The following is a 27,565-nucleotide window of genomic DNA, read 5'->3' as shown; positions in this document are numbered from 1 at the left end:
ATACTTAGACTGCCAACATGTAGGTGGTTTTAATTATGATGGAGGCTTATTTAAACATCAGTGGTGAAAACTGTGTGTATTATAGAACATATAAACAGCTGTATTTCTCACCTCAGAGTGGGATATTTTCCTCTCCTTAAGCCTTGGCTAAAGGGTGCCTCGGAAGGAACCCAGGTGATGTCTAGGTTATATAAGAAGAAAGAGAAGGCAGGATGCACACTTTATGTTTAACTCCTAATATTGAACTCTCTGAAATCAAGCCAATTTGGGGTGATGTTTGGACAGTATTAAGTTGGTCATTGTAGTCTACACTACCAGCAGACAAAAGGAATTATGTTTTAGTTCATTTGTAGTGTAGTGTCCATGTGCAAGTACCCCTGACATAATTACAAGCCATACAGTGATCCCATTTTTGTCTTCACTTAAGGAGTACCTTCAGGGTACAGGATATTACCCCAAAGTGTTTAGAATTGTTACTGATGGAGGGTGTCCAGTTTCTTGGCATCTTGAACAAAGAATTGGACAAAATGCCCAAATTAAACAAGGAAAGAATGAAGCAATGAGAGGAGAGATTTATTGAAAATGAAAGTACACTACACACGGTGGGAGCGGGCCAAGCATAGGGGCTCAAGATCCCAGTTACAGAATTTTCTGGGGTTTAAATACCCTCTAGAGGTTTCCCATTGGTTACTTGGTGTATACCTTATGTAAACAAAGCAGTGGCCTATTATCAGTCTTATTGGTTGCAGGAGGGGACCAATCAGAGGCTAAAGTGAAGTTACAAAGTTACACCCTATGCAAATATCTGATTGGATGCAGAAAGTGACCAATCAGAGGCTAAAGTGAAGTTACAAAACTATACTCCTATGCAAATGAAGACTTGGTCTGCAACCAACCTGATTGGTTGCGAGAGGGGACCAATCAGAGATACCTTATTTTTTATTTTAATTTTTTGAGATGGAATTTCACTCTGTCACCCAGGCTGGAGTGCGGTGGCATGTCTTGGTTCATTGCAACCTCTGACTCCCTGGTTCAAGTGATTCTCCTGCCTCACCCTCCTGAGTAGCTGGGATTACAGGTGCCCGCCACCACACACTAATTTTTGTATTTTTTAGTAGAGACGGAGTTTCACCATATTGGCCAGCCTGGTCTTGAACTCCTGACCTCAAGTGATCCACCTGCCTCAGCCTCCCAAAGTGCTGGGATTACAGGCATGAGCCACCACGGCCGGCCAGAGGTACTTTCAATTTTTCATCTGCCAGGCAGAAAAATGGGGGTGAGGGGTTGCAAAGGGAGCAGCCTCTGGTCCTTTTGTTACTTGGGTGTGGAAAATTAGGGTTTTCCTTTTGATTTAGCTCTTTCTAGGGAGTCAGCATGAATTGGCCTTAGGTTCTCTGCTTCCAGACCCTATTCTCCTGCCTCAGAATGAATGAAGCCATTGCTTTCAGTGTTAAGACCTAGACACATGCAACAGGCAGTATAAGCAGGAGTTTGTAATGTAATAAGGTTTCCTGGGGTTTGTATGAGAGGGTTTCAATGATATTAATAACAAGAGCTAACTTCTGGGTAAAGGGGACGCAATTGAGATTTGAGAGTCTGGATTATAGATAGTACATTCTGATATTATCAGTAGCTTAGCTGTTTCAACTGGCTGAAATGAGTCAAGATATTGACATGAAATTACTCACTGTAAGCGTTTATTGAGCACCTTCTTTGTGAAAGATTTAATTCTGTAAAGATTCTCTAATTGTTAGATTTCTAAGTCTCAAGGGAAGAGATAGTGAATATATGTCAAAGTTTTATTTAACGCAAGAAATGTAGACCTGCCAAGTGAGAATAGAGACTATTCAGAGCTTGCTATAGCAATGGGGGCAGCGACCACACTTGAGTTTGGCAGACACTCAAAAGCAATCGGGAAGAGGGGAGGCTTTATAGTGGAGGAAAAAAGGGATGCTTCTGATGTGTTCTGATTTAGGGATGTTGGCAGGGGAAGCTGGAAGTTGTCTAACTTGAAGCAGGAAACTTAACAGGATTGGTTTGGGAAGAATATTTGGCTTTCTCTGGCTGATACTGGTGTCTGAGGACAGAGAGGTTAAAATACAAAAGTTGGCAGCCTTCTTGAGAAAATTCTGACCATTTTGAGCTGATTGCTGTAGAGGTTATGGTTTGGCTTATGTGAGTTAGAGTGTTATTATCATATGCGGTTTAGCCATTGTCCATATGTATAAGTCTCTCACTCATTAATAAGGGAGCCAGCAGAATCATAAAACGGATTTCTACCAGTTCTGAAAAATGATATTTATATAATCGCTGGGGAAAGGAATGCTGAAATAAAACTGCTAAGTTGATACAAAACCTGTTAATTTTTCTCAGAAAAATGCAACCTTAACCTTTGGAATTTTATCTATCTGTCTATCTATCTATCTATCTATCTATCTGGCTACACACTGAATTCCCTGCCCCTTTTTCCCCTAACACCTCATCAGTTTCCTACCAATTGATGTTTGATTTCATCCTTTTGTAAATCTTCTGGGCCCTAATCAATTGTTATTCAAACAAAGTTACATTTCCTGTGGGTGTCAGATGATCAAGTAGGCTTATTACAAAATTCTCTAGAATGAAACTAATAAAAGTCACAAAATATTATCTTTTGACTTTTTTCCAAGTTTTGAATAAAATTTTAGGTATTTTCTCATTTAATTTTCACCACAGTCCAATGCAGGTAACTCATTGTAGTAGTACAATGATTATCCCCATTTCCCCAATGAGAAAACTGAGCCACACTTTCAGTAACTTGAAGAGTAACCAGTAATTCAACGACAGCCACAGAATGGCTGAGCACTGGCTGTACTGCCGCTTTAGGTTATAAGAGTGAGGGAAGGCCTGCCACGCTGCAGGTTTCGGGCAATGAAATTATTTTTTCCACTGCTTTATTTCCACCCATTTATCTGGCTTCTAAATCCAAAATCCTTTTCTAAGACAGTTCACAGGGGTGGAGGGAAGAGGCTGGGCTGTGCTCCACATGAGGCTGCCTTTGCTAGCTGTGCTGTCTTGAGCAAGTCATTTATTAATTAGCTTCCTGGCCCTCTGTTCTTCGCTTGTAAAAGAGCTGGAACCGCGTTCTCGGTGTGCAGGTGCTGGTGTGTGGCGCTGGGGTAAACTCACAAAAATAACCGTTGAGGCCGGGCGCGGTGGCTCACGCCTGTAATCCCAGCACTTTGGGAAGACGAGGCGGGCAAATCGCTTGAATTCAGGAGTTCGAGACCAGCCTGGGCAACATTGTGAGACCCTATTAATACAAACAACAACAACAACAATAATAACCAAAAATAGTCCGTCGTGGTGGCACTCGCCTGTGATCCCAGCTACTCCGGAGGCTGAGGTGGGAGAATGGCTTGAGCCCAGGAGCGGAGGTTGCAGTGAGCCGAGATCGCGCCACTGCACTCCAGCCTGGGCGACCGAGTGAGATCACGTCTCTAATAAGAAAAAGACAAAAAACACAAAATAACCATTGAAAGATAGCGTCGTCGGCTGGGTTCACCACATCCCAGCGCACACCGGAGCAGGCTGTAGCAGTTTTAATTAAGTGTCTATAAAGAAAGCTGCCTTCCATCTTCAGTGGCGCCGCCTCCCACTTCAGTCCCCTTCTCGGCCCCACCCCAGCCCTTCCCTCGTTGTCATGGAGGCCCCAGGACGCCAGAGCGGGATAGTTCCGCTCCCGCGGCACCAGAGGCGGGGCACGCAATGACGCATGCGCTCGCTTGGCTGCCCTGGCGCCGCGGTGGCTGCCGGGACTGAGCTCCAAGCACCCGATCGGGAAGTGGCGGGCGGAGTCCCGGGTCGAGTCGCCGCCTCAGCTACCGCCGCCGCCGCCGCCGCCGCCAGTGGCGAGACCCCGACCTGGCGGGTCAGCGCTGGGCGTGCGTGCGGGCAGGCGGGGGCGCTGACGAGAAGCAGGAAGAGGGTGCAGTGCCGGCGTGGGCGGCCGGCCGAGGCGGAGGCGCAGGAAGCGGGCGGCGAGTCGTACGAGGCTGCCCTTCTCACTCAGGTAGGGGCTGCGGCCGCCGGGTGAGGGGCGCGGAGCCCCGGCTTGCTGTTCCCTGGGACGCAGGCGCGCCGCCGCCTCCCGGGAGGCTGAGCGTGACCTCCAGCTCACGGGAAGCTGGGACCGCCGTTCTCGAAGCGAAACACCCAGCACGCGAACCGTTCCCCGGAGCATTGTCTTTAGGCCAGAGGTTCATTGAGCAAACTTTTGGGTTGGAAAGAGGGAAAATTCGCGGTCTGCCGCCTGACTGTGCCTCTTCTAAGCCTCCAAGTTCACGGGCGCGGTAGCCAAGCGAACCGTGTGTGGAGTTTGAGCAGCCGCGGGGTCCAGCCAGCTCAAGGCTGTGATTTAAAATGATGCTCATACGCGGACTGCTTTCTAGGCTACCTTTTGGAGATTTGGTTTGTGATGATCCCTAAACTTTAACGATAGTAGTTGATTTCTGCAGTCTAAACAACGCTGCGGCCCCCTTTTCGCCCACCTCCCCACTTCCGTCATTTAAGGGCGAAGCAGCCTGCTTTTCATAGCCGGGTCCTGAGGTGCCAGGGACACTAACGAGGCTGGGTAAAAGTGAAAGAGAGGGGAAGTAGTAAGGTTGAAAGAGGTCGAATGGTGGCAAGAATCGTGGGCTTGGAGGCAGATTTCAGTTTAATTTTTGGGTTTTCCCTGTCTGCCCACGGAGGAACCAGCCAACTCCTTGAGTTGTGGTTTTGTTTAATTGTAAAATGGACATGGTGATGTAGCCTGTTTACTCCATAGGGGGGTCCAGAGATCTAAAACATAGTACACATATTGGGTAGTCTTTGAAAAAGGAGGAAAAGTTAGGCCGAGCACGTGATGGTGAAAGACAGACATTGCGAAGCCTTCTGCTCCAGATGCCTTTGAACGTTCCCGAACCTCATAGGTGGCCTTTGTTTTAAAGGCCTTTACCAGCGTTCCAGGTCTGGTGTAAGGAGCACTTGAGTTAGGATTCAGGAGGTTTGGGTCCTGGCCCTGGCTCTTCCATCTGTGCGACCTTAACCAGACAGCTTCACTTCAGATTTCACGTATTAAAATAGGAATAACACTAATACCTGTTTGCTCCTAGAGTTGCGAGGGTCAAATACTGTAAGCATTTAGTTTGTTGTAAACTGTACGGCTTTATTTACTTTTTTTTTTTTCTGAGACGGAGTCTCGCAGTGTCGCCCGGGCTGGAGTGCAGTGGCGCGATCTTGGCTCACTGCAAGCTCCACCTCCCTGGTTCAAGCGATTCTCCTGCCTCAGCCTCCCAAGTAGTTGGGATTACAGGCACCCGCCACCACACCCGCATATTTTTTAAATTTTTAATGGAGACGGAGTTTCACCATGTTGGCCAGACTGGTCTAGAACTCCTGACCTCGTGATCCGCCCTCCTCGGCCTCCCAAAGTGCTGGGATTACAGGCGTGAGCCGCTGCGCCCGGTCTATTTAAATCTTTTAGAGTAATTTTTTTAAAGTCCAGATTGAGGTCCTGCCTTTGCAACGTGAAATAAGACACAAATGTTTCCTGTTCTAGAAATTTACAATCTACTTTTTGCTCCCACCTTCTCACTTGACAATTCTCCTTTCTTCTTGGCCCCACGCTTTCCCTCCTCCCAAGGCTGTCTCCTACTTTCCTCAGCCCGATAAATCATTCCCTTCTTTCAGATCCAACTCAAAATAGTAATACTGAAATAACATGTTTTTATGACTTTACTGTTTAAAAAATAACATACACATTTTCTCATTCTTAACAATTGGGCTGGATGTGGACGGCTTTCATAGCGTCCTCATTTCACTTATGAAATTGAATGTAGAGGCCTTGTGGGTTGCCTAGCCAGGTGGCTTTAGGAATTGAAACTGAGGGCGGGTGCGGTGACTCACGCCTGTAATCTAAGCACTTTGGGAGGCTGAGGTGGGCGGATCACTTGAGGTCAGGAGTTCAAGATCAGCTTGGCCAACATGGTGAATGAACCCCGTCTCTACTAAAAATACAGACATTGGCGGGGCGTGGTGCTGCGCGCCTGTAGTCCCAGCTACTCGGGAGGCTGAGCCAGGAGAATCGCTTGAGCCCAGGAGGCGGAGGTTGCATTGAGCCGGGATTGCACCACTGCACTCTGCCAGCCTGGGTGGCAGAGCGAGACTCTGTCTCAAAAAAAAAGAAAAAAAATTGAGAGAAGGCAGGTTTTTGATTCACCGTCCAGTGATTGTTCACGCCTTAATTGAAATTCAGTCTGATTATTTCTTATCAATGCTTATATTTAAAATTTTTAGCTCAATGCTTCCATTTTCTCAAATCTAAGCAGCATGTAGACAAGGATTTATCTTCCGTAACCTTTCAAAGCTTAGAGCACAGTGCCTTACAAACAGAAGATATTTAATAAAGGCTTGTGAAACCAGTAATAATGGGACCAGAGCAATTTAAAGATGATGTTCCATGTGTTGTTCATTTAACAAATATTTATTGAGCTATCTGTGCTTAAAAGCTTTCAAAGTATGAGTCTTTTTCCTCCCAGCTGACACTAGTCTTAACAGTGTCAAATTCATTTATATAGTCAGCTTGAGGTCTTCATAGACCCTCTGTAGGGTTCTAGCAGAGTTCAGAAGAGAGGTGTGTTTAGAATTCTTGTTGGTTGACCTATAGCTTCCCTGGTTGTAGTGAAATTGCTTTGAGTTGTAATTTTAGAACTAGACAAACAACAACCACAACATAGAAGTTGCCTCAAACCACCTCCCTCCAAATTGGAAACTTTCTGTAGACTTTTTTTTTTTTTTTGAGACAGAGTTTTGCTGTATCCCCCAGGCTGGAGTGCAGTGGCGGGATCTCAGCTTACTGCAACCTCTGCTGGACTCAAACAATTCTCGTGTCTCAGCGTTCTGAGTAGCCGGGACTACACATATGTGTCACTATGACCGGCTAATTTCATAGAGATAGGGTTTCACTATGTTGCCCAGGCTGGTCTCTCAGCCTCCCAAAGTGCTGGGATTACAGACATGAGCCACTGTGCCCGGCTCTCTGTAGACATTTCTAACAAATAGTATAATAATTCAGCCTCTTCATCACTTAATAATTGAGAGTTCACCAGTTTTAAAAATATGCCATTTCATTTATAAGCAGTTCTGATGGTTCTCTTTTTTTGCAGTGAGCCTAAATCCACCTTCTTCTAATTTCTGCCCTGTAATCCTCATGTTTCTACAGCAATGTTGTCCAATAGAAATATAATGGGAGTGGGAAGTGTGAGCCACACGTGTAATTAAAAATATTCTAGGCTGGGTGCAGTGGCTCATGTTTATAATCCTAGTGCTTTGGGAGACTGAGGTAGGAGGATTGCTTGAGGCCAGGAGTTCAAGACCAGCCTGGGCAACATAGCAAGACCTTGTCTCTAAAAAGTTTTTAAAAAAATTAACTGTGTGTGGTGGCATGTACCTGTAGTACTAGCTAGTCAGGAGGCTGAGGTGGGAGGATTGCTTGAGCCCAGGAGTTCAAGGCTACATTGAGCTATGATCACACCACTGTACTCCAGCCTGGGCAACACAGTGAGACACTGTCTCTTAATTTTTTTTTAATAGCCATATTTTAAAAGAAAAATTGGTGAAATTAATTTTAACATTCTATTTAACCCAGTATATTCAAAATAGTATCACTTCAACATGTAATTAATGTAAAATATCTCGTTAGTAATTAAATAGTTTTTTTCTTTCTACTAAATCTTTGAAATCTTGTGGGTTTTTACACTTGAAAGTCCATCTCAATTTTAACTAGCCACATTTCACGTGTTTAATAGGCACATGTGGCTAGTGGCTAATATATTGGACAGCACAGTTCTGGAACTTTAGGGAATAATTCTGTTTCTTTTCTTTCTTTCTTTTTTTTTTTTTTTTTTTTTTGAACAAGGGTCTTGGTCTGTCACCCAGGCTACAGTGCAGTGGCGTTATCACAGCTCACTGCAGCCTTGACCTTCCAGGCTCAAGTGATCCTCCCACTTCCGCCTCCCGAGCAGCTGGGACTGTAAGCACACATCACCATGCCTGCCTGATTTTTTGTATTTTTTGTAGACAGGAGGTATTACCATGTTGTCCAGGCTGGTCTCCAACTCCTGGGCTCAGGCAGTCTGCCCACCTCAGCTTCCCAAAGTGCTTCAGCCACTATACCTGGCCTCTTTTTTTCCTATAATGGCTAGTACAGTGCTTGGCATGTAATAAGCGCTAATGAAATATTTCTTGAGTACATGAATAAGTGAATAAATACAAGTGCTAGAGAACTAACAATAAAAGGTAATTTTGTTTGGGAAGTAACTTGTTGAGATCTATGGATTTGGAGTGCAGGTTTGAGTGACTTGAATTTGTATTAAAGACACTTATTTTTTTTTTGTAGCATTATGGATCCAAGCCTGTTGAGAGAAAGGGAGCTGTTCAAAAAACGAGCTCTTTCTACTCCTGTAGTAGAAAAACGTTCAGCATCTTCTGAGTCATCATCATCATCGTCAAAGAAGAAGAAAACAAAGGTAGAACATGGAGGATCGTCAGGCTCTAAACAAAATTCTGGTTAGTAAAATTGTTTAGGACTGTTTGGTTTTTATTCAGATTATTCAGGAGGAAACCGTTTAGTTATGGCTAGTTCATTTTTCAGTTCAGCACTCATGTTGATAGGCACTTTGTTGAATATAAAGGATGGGACAAGAGAATTTAAGCTCTTAGGATGTTAATAGTCTTGTGCTGTAGTTAAAATTTAGGTTATTACCTCTTTAAAAAAACTTTATTGAGGTTTAATTTACATACCATACAGTTCATTCATTTTAAGTGTACAGTTCAAAGATGTTTGGTAAATTTACAGAATTTTGCAGCTGTTATTACAGTCCAATTTTAGAACATTTCTATCACCTCCAACAGATCTGATGTGCCCATTTGCAGTGACTTTTCCCATCCCTGCCCTGGAAAACCAATAATCTGCTTTCTGGCTCTGTATATTTGCCTTTTCTGGATATTTCCTATAAATGAAATTGTACAGTAAGTGGTCTTTTGTGTGTTGTTTTTTTCACTTGGCATATTTTTGAGTTCCATCCATGTAGTATGCATCAGTACTTCATTCCATTTTTATTGCTAAAGCGTATTCCATAGTATGGATATATGTACCACAGTTTGTTTATCCATTCACCAATAAACGGTTATTTGGATTATTTTCACTTTTTGGCTGTTTTGAATAGTGTTGCTATGAATATTCATGTACAAGTCTTTGTGTAGACATATCTTTTTATCTCTTTTGGATAGAGACCTAGAAGTAGATTTCTGGGTCATATGTCAAATTTATATTTAACTTGTTAAGAAACTGCTAAAATAGCTGTACCATTTTACATTTCCTCCAGCAATGTATCAGGGTTCTAGTTTTTTCTCATCCTTGCTAACGCTTGAAATTCCTTGTTTTTTTTTTTTTAATCATAGCTATGTCTATAGTTGTGAAGTGCTATCATTGTGGCTTTAATATGCATTTCCTTAATGAGTAATGATGTTGAACATTGTTTCATGTGCTTATTGACCATGTGTATTCCTTGGTGAAATGTCTATTCAATTTTTTTTTGCCCATAAAAAAAACTGAGGTATATTTCCTCTCTCTATTGATTTAATAATTCTTCATATATTCTGGCTACCATTCTTTGATCTGGTATACATTTGCAAATATTTTCTCCAAGCAAGTGCTTGTCATTTTATCTTCTTAATAGTGTCTTTGTATGTACAAAAGTTTTTAATTTTGATGAAGTCCAACTTACCAGTTTTTTTCTTTTATCATTTGTATTCTTGGTGTCATATCTAAGAAATCTTTGCCTGACACAGGTCATGAAAATTTTTTTCTGTGTTTTCCTCTAAGAGTTTTGTAGTTTTAGCTCCTGCATTTAGGTCTGTAGTATATTTGAGTTGATTTTTGTGTATGGATTAGCATAAGGGTCAAAATTTATCTTTTTGCGTGTTCTTATGGAGTTGTCCCAGCATCATTTTTTGAAATGATGATCTTTCCCCTGTTGAATTGTATTGCGCCCTTGTTGAATATTAGTAGACCATAAATCAAAGAGTTTATTTCTGGAGTCTCAATTTGGTTCCATTGACTTCTGTGTTTATCTTTATGCCAGTATCATTTCTCTTGAGTGCTGTAGCATTGTAATTAAGGTTTGAGACTGAGAAATGTAAGTCCTTCAACTTAGTTCTTTTTTATTTCTAGAATTGTTTTAGTTTTTCTGTATAAATTTTAGGGTCAATCTATCAACATTTGCAAAAAAGCCTGCTGGGATTTCCATAGGGATTGAATTGAATCTATAAATCAATTTGGGGAAGAACTGCCATCTTAACAATATTAGATCTTCCAGTCAATGAATGGATGGCTTTTTACAAATTTTTTGTAGAGACAGGATCTTGCTCTGTTGCCCAGGCTGGTCTCAAACTCCTGGCCTCAAGCAATCTTCCTACCTCAGCCTCCCAGAGTGTTGGGATTATAGGCGTGAGCCATTACACCCAGCGGTTATTTTATTCTGATTCAATCTCACTTATGAATGAAATTGTTTTCTTTGATTTTTTTTTAATTGTTCATTGCTAGTATATAGAAACAAGAGTTTTTTAAAATACATTGATCTTGTATTCTGTAACCTGACTGAACTTGTTTTTTATTTCTCGTAGTTTTTTGTGTGGTTTCCCTAGGATTTTCTATGTCAAGATTATGTCATCTGTGAATAAGAACAGTTTTCTTTCTTTCTTTCCAGTGTGAACTTTTTAATTTTTATTTATCTTGCCTGTCTGGACTGGCTGTACATTGAATAGTAAAAGTAGCTACCTTTGCCTTGTTCCTGATCTTAGGGGCAAAGCATTCGGTTTTTCACTCTTACACATGATATTACTGCAGGTTTTTGTACATGCCCTTTCCAGTCGAAGAAGTTCCTTTCTATTTCTAGTTTGTTGAGAGGTGGTTTTTTTTTTTTTTTTTTGAGACGGAGTCTTGCTCTGTTGCCCAGGCTGGAGTGCAGTGGCGCAATCTCAGCTCAGTGCAAGCTCCACCTCCCGGGTTCATGCCATTCTCCTGCCTCAGCCTCCCGAGTAGCTGGGACTACAGGCACCCACCGCCATGGCTGGCTAATTTTTTTGTCTTTTTAGTAGAGATGGGGTTACACTGTTAGCCAGGATGGTCTCGATCTCCTGACCTTGTGATCCACCCGCCTTGGCCTCCCAAAGTGCTGGGATTACAGGCGTGAGCCACCGCACCCAGCCTTTTGTTTGTTTTCTTTTGAGACAGGGTCTTACTCTGTTGCCCAGGCTGGAGTACGGGCATGATCATGGCTCACTGCTGGCGTGATCATGGCTCACTGCAGCCTCGAAACTCCCCAGCTCAAGCAAGCCTCAGCCTCCTGGGTAGCTGAGACTACAAGCACATGCCCACCACATTTGGCTAATTAAAACTTTTTTTTTTTTTTTTTTTGGTAGAGATGGGGTTTTACTTTGTTGCCCAGGTGGGTCTCAAACTCCCTGCTTCAAGGGATCCATCCCCCTTAGCCTCCCAAAGTGCTGGGATTATAGGCATGAGCTACTGCATCTGACTGAGAGTTTTTAGTCATAAATGGGTACTGGATGTTGTCTGATGCTTTTTGTGTATCTAATGAGATGAGCATGTTCTCACTCTTTAGTCTATTAATATGATATATTAACATTAATTGATATTTAGATGTTCAAACAACCTTGCATTTATTCCTGAAATAAATCCTACTTGGTTATGGTGTATAATCATTTTTATTTGTTGTGGTACTCAATTTGCTGGTATTTCGGTCAGGATTTTTGCATCTCTATTCCAGAGGGACTTGATGTGTATGTAGTTTTGTTTTTCTCTGGTGCCTCTCAGGGTAATTCTGGCCTCCTTAAACGATTTGTGAAGTGCTCCCTTTTCACCTATTTTCTGAAAGAGTTTGTGAAACTTTGTTATTTTTTAAAATGTTTGATAGAATTCACTGGTGAAGCCATTTGGGCTTCAGCTTTCCTTTGTGGAAAGCTCTTTGTAAGAATTTTTTCTTTTCAGTTTACTCAGATTTTCTATTTCTTTTTGAGTTACTTTTGGTACTTTGTGGCTTTTTAGGAGTTTATTCATTCATCATTTACATTGTCTGAGGTTTTTCAAAGTATTCCCTTATAATCCTTTTGATATCTATAAAGTCAGTAGTGATATCCCCTCTCATTTTTTTTGAGATGGAGTCTTGCTCTGTCACTCAGTCCCCCCAGAGTAGCCGGGATTACAGGTGTGTGCCACCACGCTCAGCTAATTTTTGTATTTTTAGTAGAGACAGGGTTTTGCCATGTTGGCCAGGCTAGTCTTGAGCTCCTGACGTCAGGTGATCTGCCTGCCTCAGCTTCCCAAAGTGCTGGGATTACAGGCCTGAGCCACCGCACCCAGTGTCCTCTTTCATTTCTGATTTTAGGAATTTGTCTTTTCTCCCTTTTTTCTTGATGAGTCTAGCTAAAGGTTCATCAATTTTGTTGATTTTTTTCAAAGAACCAACCTTTGGTTTCATTGGCTTTTCTGTTTTGGTTTTTGTTTGTTTGTTTTATTTCCACATCAGTATTTATTATTTCCTTCCTTCTGCTTGCTTTGGGTTTAGTTTACTCTTATATTATTATCTTTTAAACAATGTCAGTGGAACAATTCACAGCTGAAATTATTTAGCTACTTCAAATTGTAGCAATAATAATTTTTATTGATGTTAATTTTTTACACATCCTACAAGCTGTTTTATAACTGATTTGGAAGCAAAGCTTTTTTAAAAATCAAAGTAGGCCTGTCATTCTTATAATATATATTAGGTTTATATGTCGTTCCAATGAAATATACATAGAATTAACTCATCGTAAACAAAAATGTAAAAACTGTTTTAAACATTAACATAGCCACTCTCAGGCTTAAGCCACTTGAGCCTTTGACCTGCTCAAGAATGTCTTTGCATTTTGTAGTTTAGGCTACAGGTATTGGGTAGCGAATTTCATCTTCCCCACAAACAGGTCCCATTCGACAGCAGGAAGAGCCCTTGTAGGGTTTTACTTCTCTTTGGTTGGCCAGGGTTTTCCCTAACAGTCAGGGTAGGATAAACTGTGTTGTGGTAACAATCCCAAAAATCTCAGTTTCTTAAAACAACAGAAGCTTGTTTCTCCTTCGTACTACATGTTTATCATGGATTGGTAGAAGTCTTAGCTAGTTATAGTCACTCAAGGACCCAGGCTGACAGAGCAGCTGGAAGCTCAAATGTTTGTGAGTTCTTTGCTAGCAGGAAAACTAACTCTGGAAGAGCTTGCACTAGCAGTTAAGTGCTGTGGCCTGGAGGTGACACATGTCACATCCTCTCACAGCTCATTGGCCAGAGTTAGTCACAAGTCACTCATTGGCCAGAGTTATGTTCCCAGCCATAGGGGGCTCTGAAGTGAATGCTTTCCTTAATGAAGAGAGCTGGAAATATTGGGTGTAACAACTAAAGGCTACCATGCCACTCTAGTTCAGGCCACGGTCATTGGATTGCTAGGTTAGCTGTTGACCAGGTCTCCTGGTTTAGCTGCTTTAGTGTTCATTCTTCATACAGCTGTGATTTTTCTCATTAGATCATGTTGCTTTCAGCTCAAGCTGATTGTTACTGTTTTTCAGATAAAAGTCCATGTTTTACTGCAGCCTGCGTGCCTGCCTCATCTGGCCTCTAATTATCTCTTAGGTGTGGTATCATACTGTTCTCCTTGTACTCTGTCCTAGTGATACTGACTTGTAGCTCCTCCAACATGCTTTATTCTCTCTTGCCTCTTGGCTTTTATTCGTATTATTTCTTCTTCCTGGAATATTCTTTCTTACCTCCTACCCTCTTTTGGTTCTGTCCAGTTCTTTTAAGTTTCAGCTTAAAAGTCATATTATTCTCATTCTTCAGTGTGAATTCACTGTATAACCTTTGAGTTCCCATAGCACTACTCTTTTTGACAGAGCTCCCAATGTGCTCCATTGTAGTGATGTGGTTCCTTGTTTGCCACTCTGCCCTCAGTATCTGGCCTAATTGCTGACATGTAGTAAGCACTCAGTAAATATTTGTTGGATGACTAAATAATTACAGGATAGGGTGGGGGAGAAAGTTGGTAATGTACACTATTAAAAAATCTGATTATTAAAGGACTTGTATACTTACCATCTATTGCCAAGAATCCAACGTTCGTGAAAATGTATATGGTTTTAACAGTGCTCAGTTCCTGGTTTCCAAAGTATTTGATATACCCAAGCTTCACAAATCCTTTTAAAGTTGGTTATATTATTTGTGTTTGTTTCTAATGTGAGAATAAATATAAAAAATACTTTGTGGAAGAGTTATTTCAGACCGGCAGTTAAGATTCTTTTGTTTGTTTGAGATGGAGTTTCACTCTTGTTGTTCAGGCTGGAGTGCGATGGCATGATCTCAGCTCACTGCAACCTCTGCCTCCCAGGTTCAAGTGATTCTCCTGCCTCAGCCTCCCAAGTAGCTGGGATTACAGGGGCCCCATTCCCATGTCTGGCTAATTTTTTTGTATTTTTAGTACAGATGGGGTTTCACCATGTCAACCAGGCTGGTCTCGAACTCCTGACCTCAGGTGATCCACCTGCCTCGGCCTCGCAAACTGCTAGGATTGCAGGCGTGAGCCACCGCGCCCAGCTGATATTCTTTAAATTGAAAAGAACAGATTTCCTCTCTTCACCACACAGTTATTTATTGCACACAAAAAATTCCATCAGTAATAGAGATTTAAAAAAAGTCTTTTATAATACCTAGTGCTTTTTTTTGTCCCCACAGCCCTCTTAATATACCAGCTATTCTAATTCTCCATATTTGTTTTCAAACCTTACTAATGTGTATATTTATAATATCAATAATTGTATTAAAACTTTTATATACTGAATTTATTTTTTACTTTTAAATACTTTTCTATCTTGCCGGACTTTTCGGTTGCTTTTTTTTTGAGACGGAGTCTTGCTCTGTCACCCAGGCTAGAGTGCATTGGCATCATCTCGGCTCACTGCAATCTCTGCCTCCTGGGTTCAAGCAGTTCTCCTGCCTCAGCCTCCCGAGTAGCTGGGATTATAGGTGCCCACCACGATGCCCGGCTAACTTTTGTATTTTTAGTATAGACGGGGTTTCACCATCTTGGCCAGGCTGGTCTTGAGCTCCTGACCTTGTGATCCATCCGCCTTGGCCTCCCAAAGTGCTGGGATTACAGGCATGAGCCACTGTGCCTGGCCGTCAGTTGCTTTTTAATAATTCATTAAGTTGATGTGCCACATTTAGTTAAAGTCTTAGTTATTTTCAATTTTTTGTTATTTTGGGTAATGCTGTTGTAAAAAATCTTTGTACCTTGAGCTTGTACATTTGAACTAAGTGCTTAGGATACATTTCCAGGAGTGGCATTTCTGACTTAGGGGTAGTATAGTGGTTAAGAGCATGCTTTTGTTTGCTCATGGGTGATAGCAAAATAGTGTTAGGGTCACAAAATATCTATATAGCCCTTGGAATTCCAAGAAATAAAACTGCCATATTTCAACAGGTGTTGAGTGGCCCTATCTTTTGACCTTTTTTTGGTGGGGGAGGGAGGGGCAGTCTTTCTGCCTTGGTTATCTTAGCCTTTGAGAGTATAAATAAGAGAGGTAAAATGAAAGAACAAACTCAGGAAATGAACGGGTGTAGTAGTAAGTTTTAGTTTGAAAATAGACTAGGCCTTTCCTATATCATGCATTTCTAACTAAACAGTAAGTCAGTTTTGTGAGAATTTTGTGCAAATATACTTGTGGCATTTTTGATTATTTTGAGACTTTTTCATACTAATCCTACATAAAACTCAAGTCATTATATATTTATATAAGTTGTTTTCAGTAAATTAGAAAATACTACTTTTTAATAAATAGGAACTTTATATATATAAGCGGAAGTATTTTACTTCAGACTTAGAAACATGTTTTAAATAGCCTTTTTGTTACCAACACACTATTTTTTGTCTACATGAATTGGTTAGTTATAAAATCATTTTAGCATCATTAGCCTTGCTTGTCTTTTCCAGCTTATCTTTTGCTGCTTAATATTGAACTCTAGGAATCTTTTATCCAGTTTTTGAAGTGTCAGTATTAAACAGATTAGTAAATTCACATTCATGAAGTTTTACTGTATATTTAATGAAATGGCTATACACACAAACAGTGCATATTTAACTTTTTTTTCCCCTTCTACTAGAAATGTTTTAACCATTCAGAATTTGTTTTGTAGCAACAGTTGGCCTCAGAATATATTTTTTTTCTCAGAAGAGGTTGAGCTGCTTTCAAAGATTTTGTTCATCTTCTGTAGAGTGTTAGACCACTTCAGTTTCACGTTTTCTGATGTTGTCCATCATACTTCTAAGAGGGTTGGGTTCACTTTTCAAGTCTTTCACGGTTTTGTTTTTTACACAGCAGCAGCAGTCAAGCACTTCATAAAGGAAAGCCAGCACCACTAAAGATACCACTGTAAATATAAATAAAAGCAGGATGACAAAGCAGGCAGTGTTCCAGTTGTCATGGAAAGGGTAAATTTTTTGAACTTGAAAACCAAGGTACTGATAAACAGAGGTAGTGGTTTCATTCCAGTGGCTGGAAGCCATTCTTAGAGATTCCACTTCTTATATTGCTCTTTTGAATCTATAAAAAAGGTAGAAAATGAATTTATGTAGCAAACTACAGATCTGTTAATTCAAATCTCAGTACTAAGATTTCTTAGTAAATTTGTATAGGCAACATGAATCTTCCTTAATTAATGCCTAAATGGTAGTTTTGAATTTTTTTGTATATCTGGGCCAACGTCCTTAGTCAACCATACCCTGTTTTTTAATATATATTATTTGCTAGATGAATATGTATATTTAAGATTCAGGCCAGGCATGGTGGCTCACGCCTGTAATCCCAACACTTTGGGAGAGTGACGTGGGCAGATCACTTGAGCCCAGGAGTTCAAGACCAGCCTGGTCAACATGGCGAAACCCGTCTCTACAAAACATACAAAAATTAGCCAGGCATGGTGGTGTGTGCCTGTAGTCCCAGCTGCTTGGGAGGCTAGGCCGGGAAGATTGCTTGAGCCAGTGAGGCGCAGGTTGTGGTGAGCTAAGATCGTGCCACTGCATTCTAGCCTGGACAATGGGAATGAAACCGTTTCTCAAAAAAAAAAAAAAAAAAAATTCATATACCGAAATTAACTGCTAATGGAAGGGGAAAAGGCAGCTGAATTGGTTTAAAACTTGATTAAAGCAGTGGTCAGTGAGCTATTATCTACAAAAAACCTTGGCGTTTTAAGGTTATGTTCTTCAAACTGCCCCTGGAAAAGCTTTTATCATTAGCCTTGTGGATTCTTCTTACCTTTTTGGTTCAGTGTATTTCTGTCTCCTGTTTCCCCTTCTTTAAACTTTGATGACAGGTGATCTGAATCAGAAATAGTGGCTGAGTGAAAAATAGTAGAGAAAGAAAACCAAATAATGCCAATTTTCAGAATGAGGATAATAAAATTTTAGGTTAGAGTGGTCTGTGAAGAGACCCTAATCTTGGGGTTATAAATGATAGTCTTAAGTGTTTCGTATACCTGAGTGACCCATAGACATAAATATTTAAAAAAACAGACAAATTCAGCCCTCCCAAAGGTATCAGTTATTATTCCATTTCACAAAAGAAGCTGGTGAGTTCAAGTTTCAGTATTCTTGAATTAAGTTTAGCTCTTGTTGACCTGGTACTTGTTAGCTCTTAAATGGGGACTGTTAGAATCAAAGATTTGTCAGTATGGAACTATAGTAATGAGGAACTAAATTAGTTTTTACTGTCTTGATCTCTAACAAATATTTTAACATTTAGTGTTAAAAATTATAAGATAACCTGTGCACTAAGAACATTTTGGAAATAAGAGAAAAAATGTAGTTCTACTTCATTAATTTATCGGTTGTCATTCTGTATGCTTTTCCTTTACTACATAGTTGTAAACAGGATTTTATTTTTATAACAAATGTTTATTGATTACCTAATATGTACCAAATATTTTTGTAAATTCTGGAGATACCTTTTGTGTGAGAGTGTTTCATTTAACGAAAACTACAAAGTAGTATGAACCCCATGTACTTTTATTTTTTTCTTTCTTACTAGCCTTGCAGATGCAGGGCCTCAAAAATTGGGTTAAGACTTAGAATTATAACTCTCCGAAGAAATCTTTAGTAAAAGGTGAGAGATTTATATGATCTGAAGAGAAACCAGAGTATCCCATGTACTGCCTTTTTTTTTTTTTTTTTTTAGGCAGAGTCTTGCTCTGTCGCCCAGGCTGGAGTGCAATGAATGATGCAATCTCAGCTCACTGCAACCTCCGCCTCCTGGGTTCAAGTGATTCTCCTGCCTCAGCCTCCTGAGTAGCTGGGATTACAGGCGTGTGCCACCACACCTGGCTAATTTTTGTATTTTTAGTAGAAACGGGTTTTACCATGTTGGTCAGGCTGGTCTCGAACTCCTGACCTTGTGATCCACCTTCCTCGGCCTCCTAAAGTGCTGGGATTACAGGCGTGAGCCACTGCGCCTGGCCTCCCATGTACTTATAATGCAACTTCATTCATCAACTCTTGGCCCATCTCTACCTGTACCCGTTTGCTTCCACCCCATTGGTTGTTTTAAAGCAAATTCAAGGCATCGTTCACCTAGAAATATTTCAATATATATCTCCCAATGGTGAGGACTCTATTTTTAAACATAACCACAATATTATTGTCACACCCCAAACTCAAAGCCATAACAATATAATTCCTTAAATTTTTTTGTTTTCTTAATAAAATCTTTGGGGTTGATAAAATTATGTTTTCTAAGGTTTTTGTTTTCTTAGGTTTGCTTGGTAAGTCACTTCACCTCTCTGGATGGACTTGCCTCCTTTTTTCCTGCATTTTGAAGGAAAATGCACATTGCACTCCAGCGTGGGCAACAAGAGTGAAACTCCCATTTCCAAAAAAGAGATATCTCATCTACTTTTGAGGTATAAGTGAACTGCTTAAAATATTTTCAGGTCCTCTTACCTCAAAAATAAATAGAAAGAGGCAGTCAGGAAGGCAGACAGATACATAACTAAATTCAGTTATTTGAGGTTTAACTTGTATCCATTAATGAGCTATTCTTCTGGTTAAATTAATATAGTTTATTCACACAATTGAATCATAGGTAACTGAGTTTTAGGAAAGATATTTAGGATATGTTCTTAAGTGAAAAGAACAAGGTGTAGGATAGTGTATATAGGAAAAGGGAAAATATATACTCTTATTTGCTTGTATCTGCACAGAAATCTTGGAAAGACCTACAAGAAATTAATCACAATGATGGTGTGGATGGGGATCCATCGGGAGGAGAGTGAGGCACAGGGATATGTTTGAGGCTTCTTAACCTGTACCTTGTGTTCTTTTGTTTTTTCAACAATTTAAACATATTATTTATTTGAAACCAAAATAAATCATCTATTTTAAAAGGAGAAATAAAAAGCACTATTCCTTATTCTTGGCTTTCTTAAAAGTCTATTGTTAGCCAACAATATGGATTAGTATGGAGTAACCATTCTTTTATTCCTGCTTATGGAGTAGTATGGAGTAACCATTCTTTTATTCCTTTCCTTTTTTTTTTTTTTTGGCTTTTCTCCTTTAATTCAAAAAGATAAAATTCCTTTGTGCTTTCAAAATGTAACACATCTAGTTAAATCAGCTATCAATATTGACTTATTTAATGCACTGTAATACAAAACGTTAGCCTAATAAAACTTCTAAAGTGCTGCTGAGTATTCCTTTGCTTTCTTAATAAACTTACTTTCACTTAAAAAAAGCCTGTTGTTTATGTATCTATTTAATATATTTATTGAGTATTCTGGATTCCAAAAAATTCAAATTGGGATTAGGAAACACTGTCATTTTTGTTAGACTGTATACTTTATTCACACATAAAAATGCTTTTAATAATTATGCTTGGCTGGGTGCTGTGGCCTATGCCTTAACCCCCACACTTTGGGAGGCTGAGGCAGGAGGATCACTTGAGCACAGGAGTTTGTTTTTGGTTTGAGACAGAGTCTCGTTCTGTCACCCAGGCTGGATGGCAGTGGCACAATCTTGACTCACTGCAACCTCTGCATCCTGGTTCAAGTGATTCTCCTGCCTCAGCCTCCCGAATAGTTGGGATTACAGGTATGTACCATCACGCCCAGCTAATTTTTGTATTTTTAGTAGGCATGGGGTTTCACCATGTTGGCCAGGGTGGTCTTGAACCCCTGACCTCAGGTAATCCACCCACCTTGGCTTCCCAAAAGTGCTGGGATTACGGGCATGAGCCACCGCGCCTGGCCAAGCCCAGGAGTTTGAGACCAGCCTGGGCAATGTGGGGAGGCCCTGTCTCTACAAAAATAAAAATTAGCTGGGCATGATAGCCTGCGCCTATAGTCTCGGCTACTTGGGAGGCTCAGGTGGGGGGATAGCTTGAGCCTAGGAGGTTGAGGTTGCAGTGAGCTGTGATTTCTCCATTGCACTCCCGCCTGGGTGATAGAGTGAGACCCTGTCTCAAAAAAACCAAACCAAAACAAATTACGCTTGTAATAATGACTATAGGTAACACCATAGGCCACCTCCAAAGGCACTTACATGCTTTGCTGGAAGTGTCTAAGCAGTTTAAGAAAGTGTATAGGTCAGGTTTATGTTGTAAATGATGATGATTTGTCTTGTGAGTGTATTGATAACCGAGCGGCTCAAAACATTCATTGTTTGTTAGCTTCTGGGCATATCTGAAAAAAGTAAACGCTCTAATATGGAGTCATTTTCCACCTTAAATTTAGTGTGGCATGTTCTTTCAAAGTGTGGTAGAGCTCTAGTAACTTTTGATGTTTAATTTAGGGTAAAGGCTAAATCTTACTTTCATGGATTAGGCATAATTAACCATGCAGAAAGAAATATACCATTAGGCCTGTAATCCTAGCACTCTGGGAGGCCGAGGCAGGCAGATCACCTGAGGTCATAAGTTCAAGACTGGCCTGACCAACATGGCGAAACTCCGTCTCTGCTAAAAACACAAAAATTAGCCAGTTGTGGTGGCGGGTGTGTGTAATCCCAGTTTCTCAGGAAGCCAAGGCAGGAGAATCTCATGAACCTGGGTGGCAGAGGTTGCAGTGAGCCAAGATTGCGCCACTGCACTCTAGCCTGGGCGATAGAGTGAGACTCCGTCCCCCCGCCAAAAAAGAGAAATACATCATTAGGATTTTCTCCTATCCTGTGACTTAGTTTTGAAATTAAAATGTAAGTTTATATTAAGCAAATGCTGTAAACATTCTTTATGAAAAGCAAGAGAAAATGGTGTATATGAAAAAAAGTAAAACAGTCTTTTTCTGGACTTCCCTACCCATGCCTTAAAATTTGATTACAGGAATGGGGAGCTTTAAAGTAAATCACATAATTTTTTTTAGCGTATGTGTTTTAGTTTTGTTTTATGTTAATTTTGGTATGTTTACTGCCATTTGATACGTTTACTCCCATTTTGATATGTTTACTCCCATTTGATATGTTTACTCCCAAAGGCCCCAGTGCAGTGTTGATGGGGATGGGACTTGGAACTGTTCTGGAACCTTTGGGTTGCCAGATGAGAATAAAGTTATGCTGTTGCTGTATTTATGGTAAAAGCCTTTGAATTGAATTCTCAGGTGCTTTTAAGCATATCACTTTGAAATGTGATCAGTTAATCCTAATAGCCTGTAAATATAGAGCAACTCACTTAATTTAAGCTCTGGAACTTAGGCCATGTCTCCAGTCAGTTTGGTGAAACAGCAATGAGCCTCCATCTGTGCTAACAATAGACATATTCCAAGCAAAATGCAGGCTGATGATAGAGTGTTAAAACAATGTGGGTGGTAGGGGTTTCTGTTTACGGTTTACCTGAAATTTGATTTGTAAGTTAACTGTTTTATTTGACAGAGTTATTTTTATTTTATCTGAGACTTTTGTTTGGTGCTTCTGTACTTTCTGTAGCAAGCACAAATGGTTTCTAGATAATTAACCCCACTGTGCTGAACCTGGACAGATCTAGTATCTTATTACAGCAACCTTTGGGTTTTGCAGGGGATACTTTGCTCAGGCTAGCTGAATGCCGACTAAGAAAAGGAATAGAAATTATGAAGAAAAAAAACAACAAAAACCCTTTAAAGATTAAATAAACTTACCAGCAAGGTAAAAGGACAGAAGCTGGCTCTTTAGGTCAGATATAGTATGTATCCTGGAGTTCTAACATCTAGTAAATAACTAAATTTTCATGCTTGAATAGTATAAAATTAGAAATTTGGTCAGCAGTTAATATTAATTTTTAATAGACATGAACGATTGCTCTGAGCCACGAAGATAATCTTGTTACCTAGAAAGGTACTTACTCTCCTTTCTTAACCAGTTCTTCTTAGGACATATTTTTATTTTAAAATGCAGTTTATCAAAAGGACTGACTTTGTATTTATTTTGAGGATCAGTTTAAGAATGACTTCAACATTATATTTAAATGGTGTGATAAATTGATATCAAAAATGAAAGGCTATTTAAGAAGGTTTTTGTTTAATAGCATGACTTTATATTACGAGAGAGAAATTTCACAGTGAAGAATTACTTTAATTAAATGTTAAGGAAGTCTGAAGCTGTATAAATTATCTGTTCAGTGTAGTATAATGCAGCCCATATAGTGATACCTTTTATGATCTTTTATATAAAAATTAAAATTGTGATAATTTCTTGGCATTCTCTGCATCTACATTCAAAGTAAAATAAAAGTAATTTTGAACTATTTTCTCATATTCTAAAAAATATAACAAACTTTCTTATAAGTAACTATTTTTTAGCAGCCAATATCATTTGCACATAGAATCAGAAAGCTTTAGTCTGGAATTCGCTTTTCATCTGGGTTTTTCTTTAAGAAAAATCCTTTGTTAAGACAGACCAAACTGCAGAAATGAAATCGCTCAGAGAAAATGAAATTAGCAAGTAACCAGTTAAAATAAAAAGCTATGGTTTACTCTAAGGTCTGGATATAGATCAGGTTCATGTAAAATGTAATGAATTTTCCATTAAGGCACAGATGGTAAGGGTGCTTATCAAATAGCACAAGGCAGTCTTCATATTTTCATAATAAAATCCTACCAAGCGGTGAAACGAATACATTGCTTTTTCTTGATATTTAGTAGGAGCAAAGCTTTCTGGTTGATTTTTCAGGGTAAAATATTTTCCTATTGCATCATAAGGACATGTACCACTAAATAAAAAAGATCATATAAACCTACCTCTTGTCTGAGAGGATGCTGCTGAAGCGATGGTATCGTCTGTTTGTAATGCAGTCTAGTGCACAGCCAAGATGGAGCTGTGCTTCTATTGGTTGAACCACAATGGAGCTGACAGTTTCCTCTATGTTCATTTGCATTAAGTCTTGCCACCCTTAAGAGTAAATCATTCATAAACTTGAATAGAGCTGTCTGGGGTATCAACTGTCATCCCTTCTCCTTTATTTTTTTGTTCTTAAGCTAAATTCCTATATAGGAATTTGTGAGTTACTAACAAATTGATGATTCTTTAGTGTTTCATTATAAAATTTCAGATCCTTCAGTGAATACTTCAGTGCTAGGGCTGGAAGATAATGTCGGGAAAGGTAGTAACCTAGGAAACAAACAGTCCAGGTTTGCCAGCCTGATATTTCCTTCAGGAAGTGTGCATAAAATCTTATAAATTTTTCTTTTCTTATTCTTCCTTTTCTTTCATTACTTGTTCCATATATAATTTTTGCACTCTGGAAGTGATTATTTCCATGTGGTGGTTTGATTTAGGAGGAATTATGAAGGAAAATAATTGGCTTTTAGCTCTGCAAGTTGGAAGAGGGCTCGTTTAGGTAAATACACTACCTGCATTCAAAAAATAGTCTCTAAAATGTAAATGGCAAAGTGATCTCCAGGTTGGCTCTTTAGAGACAGAGTATTTTTAGTTACTGTGTATTATTTAGAGTTATGGTCTAAGCACAACAGAATGAAGGTTTTTAATTATGGGAGTGGCTGTTAACAACAGCAGCAGACCAGGTACATGCTATGTAGGCTTCTTTTTTAAAATTATAGATGAAGGCTGGGAGCGGTGGCCCATGCCTGTAATCCCAGCACTTTGAGAGGCTGAGTTGGGTGGATCACAGGGTCAGGAGTTCAAGACCAGCCTGGCCAAGATGGTGAAACCCCATCTCTACTAAAAGTACAAAAATTAGCCAGGCACGGTGGCAGTCTCCTGTAATCCCAGCTATTCAGGAGGTTGAGGCAGGAGAATTGCTTGAACCTGAATGGCAGAGGTTGCAGTGAGTTGAGATCACACCACTGCTCTCCAGCCTGGGCGACAGAGTGAGACTCCATCTCAAATAAAATAAAATAAATAAAATAAAATTATAGATGAATTGGTACATTAGTTTCTGGGGCCATAAGGGAATGCATAGAAATATCTGTATTATAGTCATTCATTCAACAAATATTTATTGAGTGTTTACTAAGCTTGACATTGAGTTAGTAGTAGATGCCAGAGACATAAGCATCATGTCTCATAAGCACAACTGTTTGTGATTCATAATTGGCCATTTGTGTGGTGTTTGTCCTTAACACATTGTCATCTCTTTTTTCATAGTCTTCCCAGTTGTTTATACAGTTGCGTGGGGTAAGCTTAATATTATTTTACTAAATTTAAACAAGGAAGCATTAAATGTGCAGTCACAGATTTCTGTACTTTGACAAAATGGCCAGTTTCAGATGGAATAATCTGTGTAAAGGCTGTTTATCACAGGGTTTACACTGGATTTGAATCTATACTCTGCTGCTTACTACCCTCAATTTTATTATATTTAAAAGGGGACAGTAATACTTCTTAAGTTGGATTTTTTGGGAGGGATTACGTATGAATATTTACCATAGTGTTTAGCAGATAATAAATATTGGTTACTTTTATTACAGATGTGCTGAACACCTTGGGAAAATGAACTATGTAGGTAATATTTCATAATTGAAACAGTGAATGGAAAAGCACCTATAAGGCATTCTTTTTTTTTTTTTTTTTTTTAATTTTGAGACGGAGTCTCACTCTGTTGCCAGGCTGGAGTGCAGTGGCACTATCTCGGCTCACTGCAACCTCCAACTCTCTCGTTCAAGTGATTCTCCCAAGTAGCTGAGACTACAGGCACGTGCCATTATGCCCAGCTAATTTTTGTATTTTTGGTAGAGACGGGGTTTCACCATGTTGGCCAGGATGGTCTCGATTTCCTGACCTCATGATCTGCCCACCTGGGCCTCCCAACTGTAAGGCATTCTTAATGTTATTGTTACTTTTGGAAGCATGGTAGACTTCAGTGTGCCAATTAATTAAGATTGTAACAAAGTTAGTTTTAAAGGAAAATTGCATATGAAGTTTCATTTTAGTCTCAAAAAAGGATACTCAATAAAGACTTCACTAATCTCAAAGGAGTATTGTATTGCCATCTAGAAGCTGTTCTTTTGGATCTCTGACAATTGTTACATTTGACTTGTGGTTGTTCTAATGCAATCTTTTGTTTAAATTATTATTACCAACCTGGTGCCAGAGATTGGTTCTCCTCTCCCCTTTTACTTAACCTCTCTCTTTGTGGATCAGCCACATGGGAACTTTATAATATCTGATCTCATGCCTTGCTAACAGAATGTGTACTTCTAAAATGTTTTTCTAGTATTTATGATGGATTTTTTACTGTTCCTGGTTATGACTAATGGAATGCATTTGTGATGCAATGGTGACATTAGGGTTTCTGCTTGTAAGAATGCAACAAAATGATAGATGTTTTGAAACAAATGATCTTTTGTACAGGGTTTTCCACACCAGATAGAGAAGGAGAGGGGGGTGTTTCTCAAAGTGGGTGGGCAGTGCTGTGATGCTTTTTAAAGTAGGCATCCATGTTCATGCAGTGGCAGTGCCTGTGGCTTTTTATTCCTAATTTATCTGTAAAGTTTACTTTAAAATAATTGTGATATCTTTTTTCTATTAGTTTCCATTAATTCCTATTTTTTTGGTCTTAAATTAGTAAGCAGAAATTGATGTAAAAAGTGGTATATTGAACTTTTCATCCCTCAGAAGTAATCCACTCCTTGTGTTAGCTTTATGGATGGGATTGAGGTTTGTATTGTTTCCTTGTTTAATAAAGTGTACTTCTGATTATGGAGCGAGTCTAATCAGAGTTAAGATAAGAATGAGATAAAGGAGAAAGGGGCCTGGTGCAGTAGCTCACACCTGTAACCCCAGCACTTTGGGAGGCTGAGATGGGTGAATCTCTTGAGTCCAGGAGTTTGAGACCAGCCTGGGCAACATGGCGAAACCCCATCTCTACAAAAAATAAAGAAATTAGCCAGGCATGGTGGTGTGCACCTGTAGTCCCAGCCTCTCAGAAGGCTGAGGTGGGAGAATCATCTGAGCCTGGGAAGTTGAGGGTGTAGTGAGCTGTGATTGTGCCATTGAACTTCAGCCTGGGCAATGGGAATGCAACCCTGTCTCAAAAAATATAATAAAAAATAATGTGATAAAGATACTTATAAAAGAATTGTGGTTTGGTGTTTTAAGTTATTTATACTTTGTTTCTACCCTTAGTGAGAAAATTGGTACTTTAATGTATATACTCAAAGATTGTGTATTATTCACCAGAATTTTACAGGGTAGAATATATTAGATGAAAAACTCAAGAAATATGTTACCAGCATTAAAATTATTTTAGCTGCTCAAGAGTCATAATCACACATAATATGACGATGTTATTTTGAACTTCATTTGCAGATCATAGCAATGGATCATTTAACTTGAAAGCTTTGTCAGGAAGCTCTGGATATAAGTTTGGTGTTCTTGCTAAGATTGTGAATTACATGAAGGTAAGTACTTTTCTCAAATAGCAAAAGTCCTATTTAACTTTTTGGCAAAAGAAGGAGATTAGGTTTTTCAGAAGTTAAATTTCTGTATACATCAAAATTTATCAAAATTGTGCGTTTTCAGTATGTGCAGTTTATTGTATGCCAATTATACCTCAAGCCTTTTACATTGTATTAATTTGGCATTGTGGCGAGTTACCAAAGCATATTTAATCTGCATTAACTCAAGGGTACAGTTTAAGCTCACCATTTCACTTAATAAGAGTGTGCCTAGGCAGTAGGTATATCACCTCTTAATGAATACAAGCTGGCAAAACCAATGGGAGGATGTGATTGATTTTTCAGGTTATTACTTCCATTGATGTGAGAAGTAAAAAGTACATAGTTCAGGCAGATGATGGTGATGGCTTCTCTGCATCTTGGAGGAGAAAATTAGACATTTACTGAGAGTCTTAGAAAAACATTGACTCACAAAAGAATTAGAATTTAATGTTTGATGGAAGATTTAGTATTTTTTGAATACTAAGTTTTGATCATATAAGATTTTGGCTTTACTTTGAATCTTTTTTTTTTCC

At 39.5% G+C, this 27,565-nt stretch overlaps 2 protein-coding genes and 1 non-coding gene across 9 annotated transcripts in view; 1 reads left to right on the top strand and 2 right to left on the bottom strand.

Annotated features, from left to right (window-relative positions):
- The first annotated feature begins 3,758 nt into the window (after nt 1-3,758).
- Nucleotides 3,759-27,565, top strand: part of GTF2E2 (general transcription factor IIE subunit 2) — a 79,703-nt gene continuing 55,896 nt past the window's right edge. For all 6 annotated transcript variants that reach the window (XR_010113125.1, XR_010113124.1, XR_010113123.1 and 3 more), the window contains exons 1-3: nt 3,759-4,048; nt 8,417-8,586; nt 26,902-26,993. Coding sequence is in view for 3 of the 6 variants with exons in the window: in XM_055116429.2 (XP_054972404.1) it covers nt 8,421-8,586; nt 26,902-26,993 (258 nt within the window). In the remaining 3 variants the exon portion in view is untranslated. The remainder of the gene's footprint in view (nt 4,049-8,416; nt 8,587-26,901; nt 26,994-27,565) is intronic.
- Nucleotides 16,205-23,518, bottom strand: SMIM18 (small integral membrane protein 18). 2 transcript variants are annotated; one of them, XM_008956192.4, is made up of 3 exons: nt 23,373-23,518; nt 17,435-17,515; nt 16,205-16,723 (listed from the first exon to the last, which is right to left on the bottom strand). In XM_008956192.4, exon 3 carries the CDS (start codon nt 16,684-16,686, stop codon nt 16,399-16,401), a length of 288 nt encoding a protein of 95 aa, XP_008954440.1. In that variant the 5' UTR covers nt 16,687-16,723; nt 17,435-17,515; nt 23,373-23,518; the 3' UTR covers nt 16,205-16,398. The 2 variants fall into 2 exon arrangements, with proteins under 2 accessions (XP_008954440.1, XP_008954441.1); XM_008956193.3 differs by having other exon boundaries at nt 17,435-17,497; nt 23,373-23,445.
- LOC112440812 (U5 spliceosomal RNA) lies at nt 18,205-18,318 on the bottom strand. The gene has a single exon (XR_003028810.1). It is a non-coding gene; the product is annotated as a U5 spliceosomal RNA (small nuclear RNA).

Source organism: Pan paniscus, chromosome 7 (assembly GCF_029289425.2).
Source record: "Pan paniscus chromosome 7, NHGRI_mPanPan1-v2.0_pri, whole genome shotgun sequence".
In the NCBI taxonomy this organism is placed as follows: Eukaryota; Metazoa; Chordata; class Mammalia; order Primates; family Hominidae; genus Pan; species Pan paniscus.
This window is presented reverse-complemented; position numbering and strand designations above follow the sequence as displayed.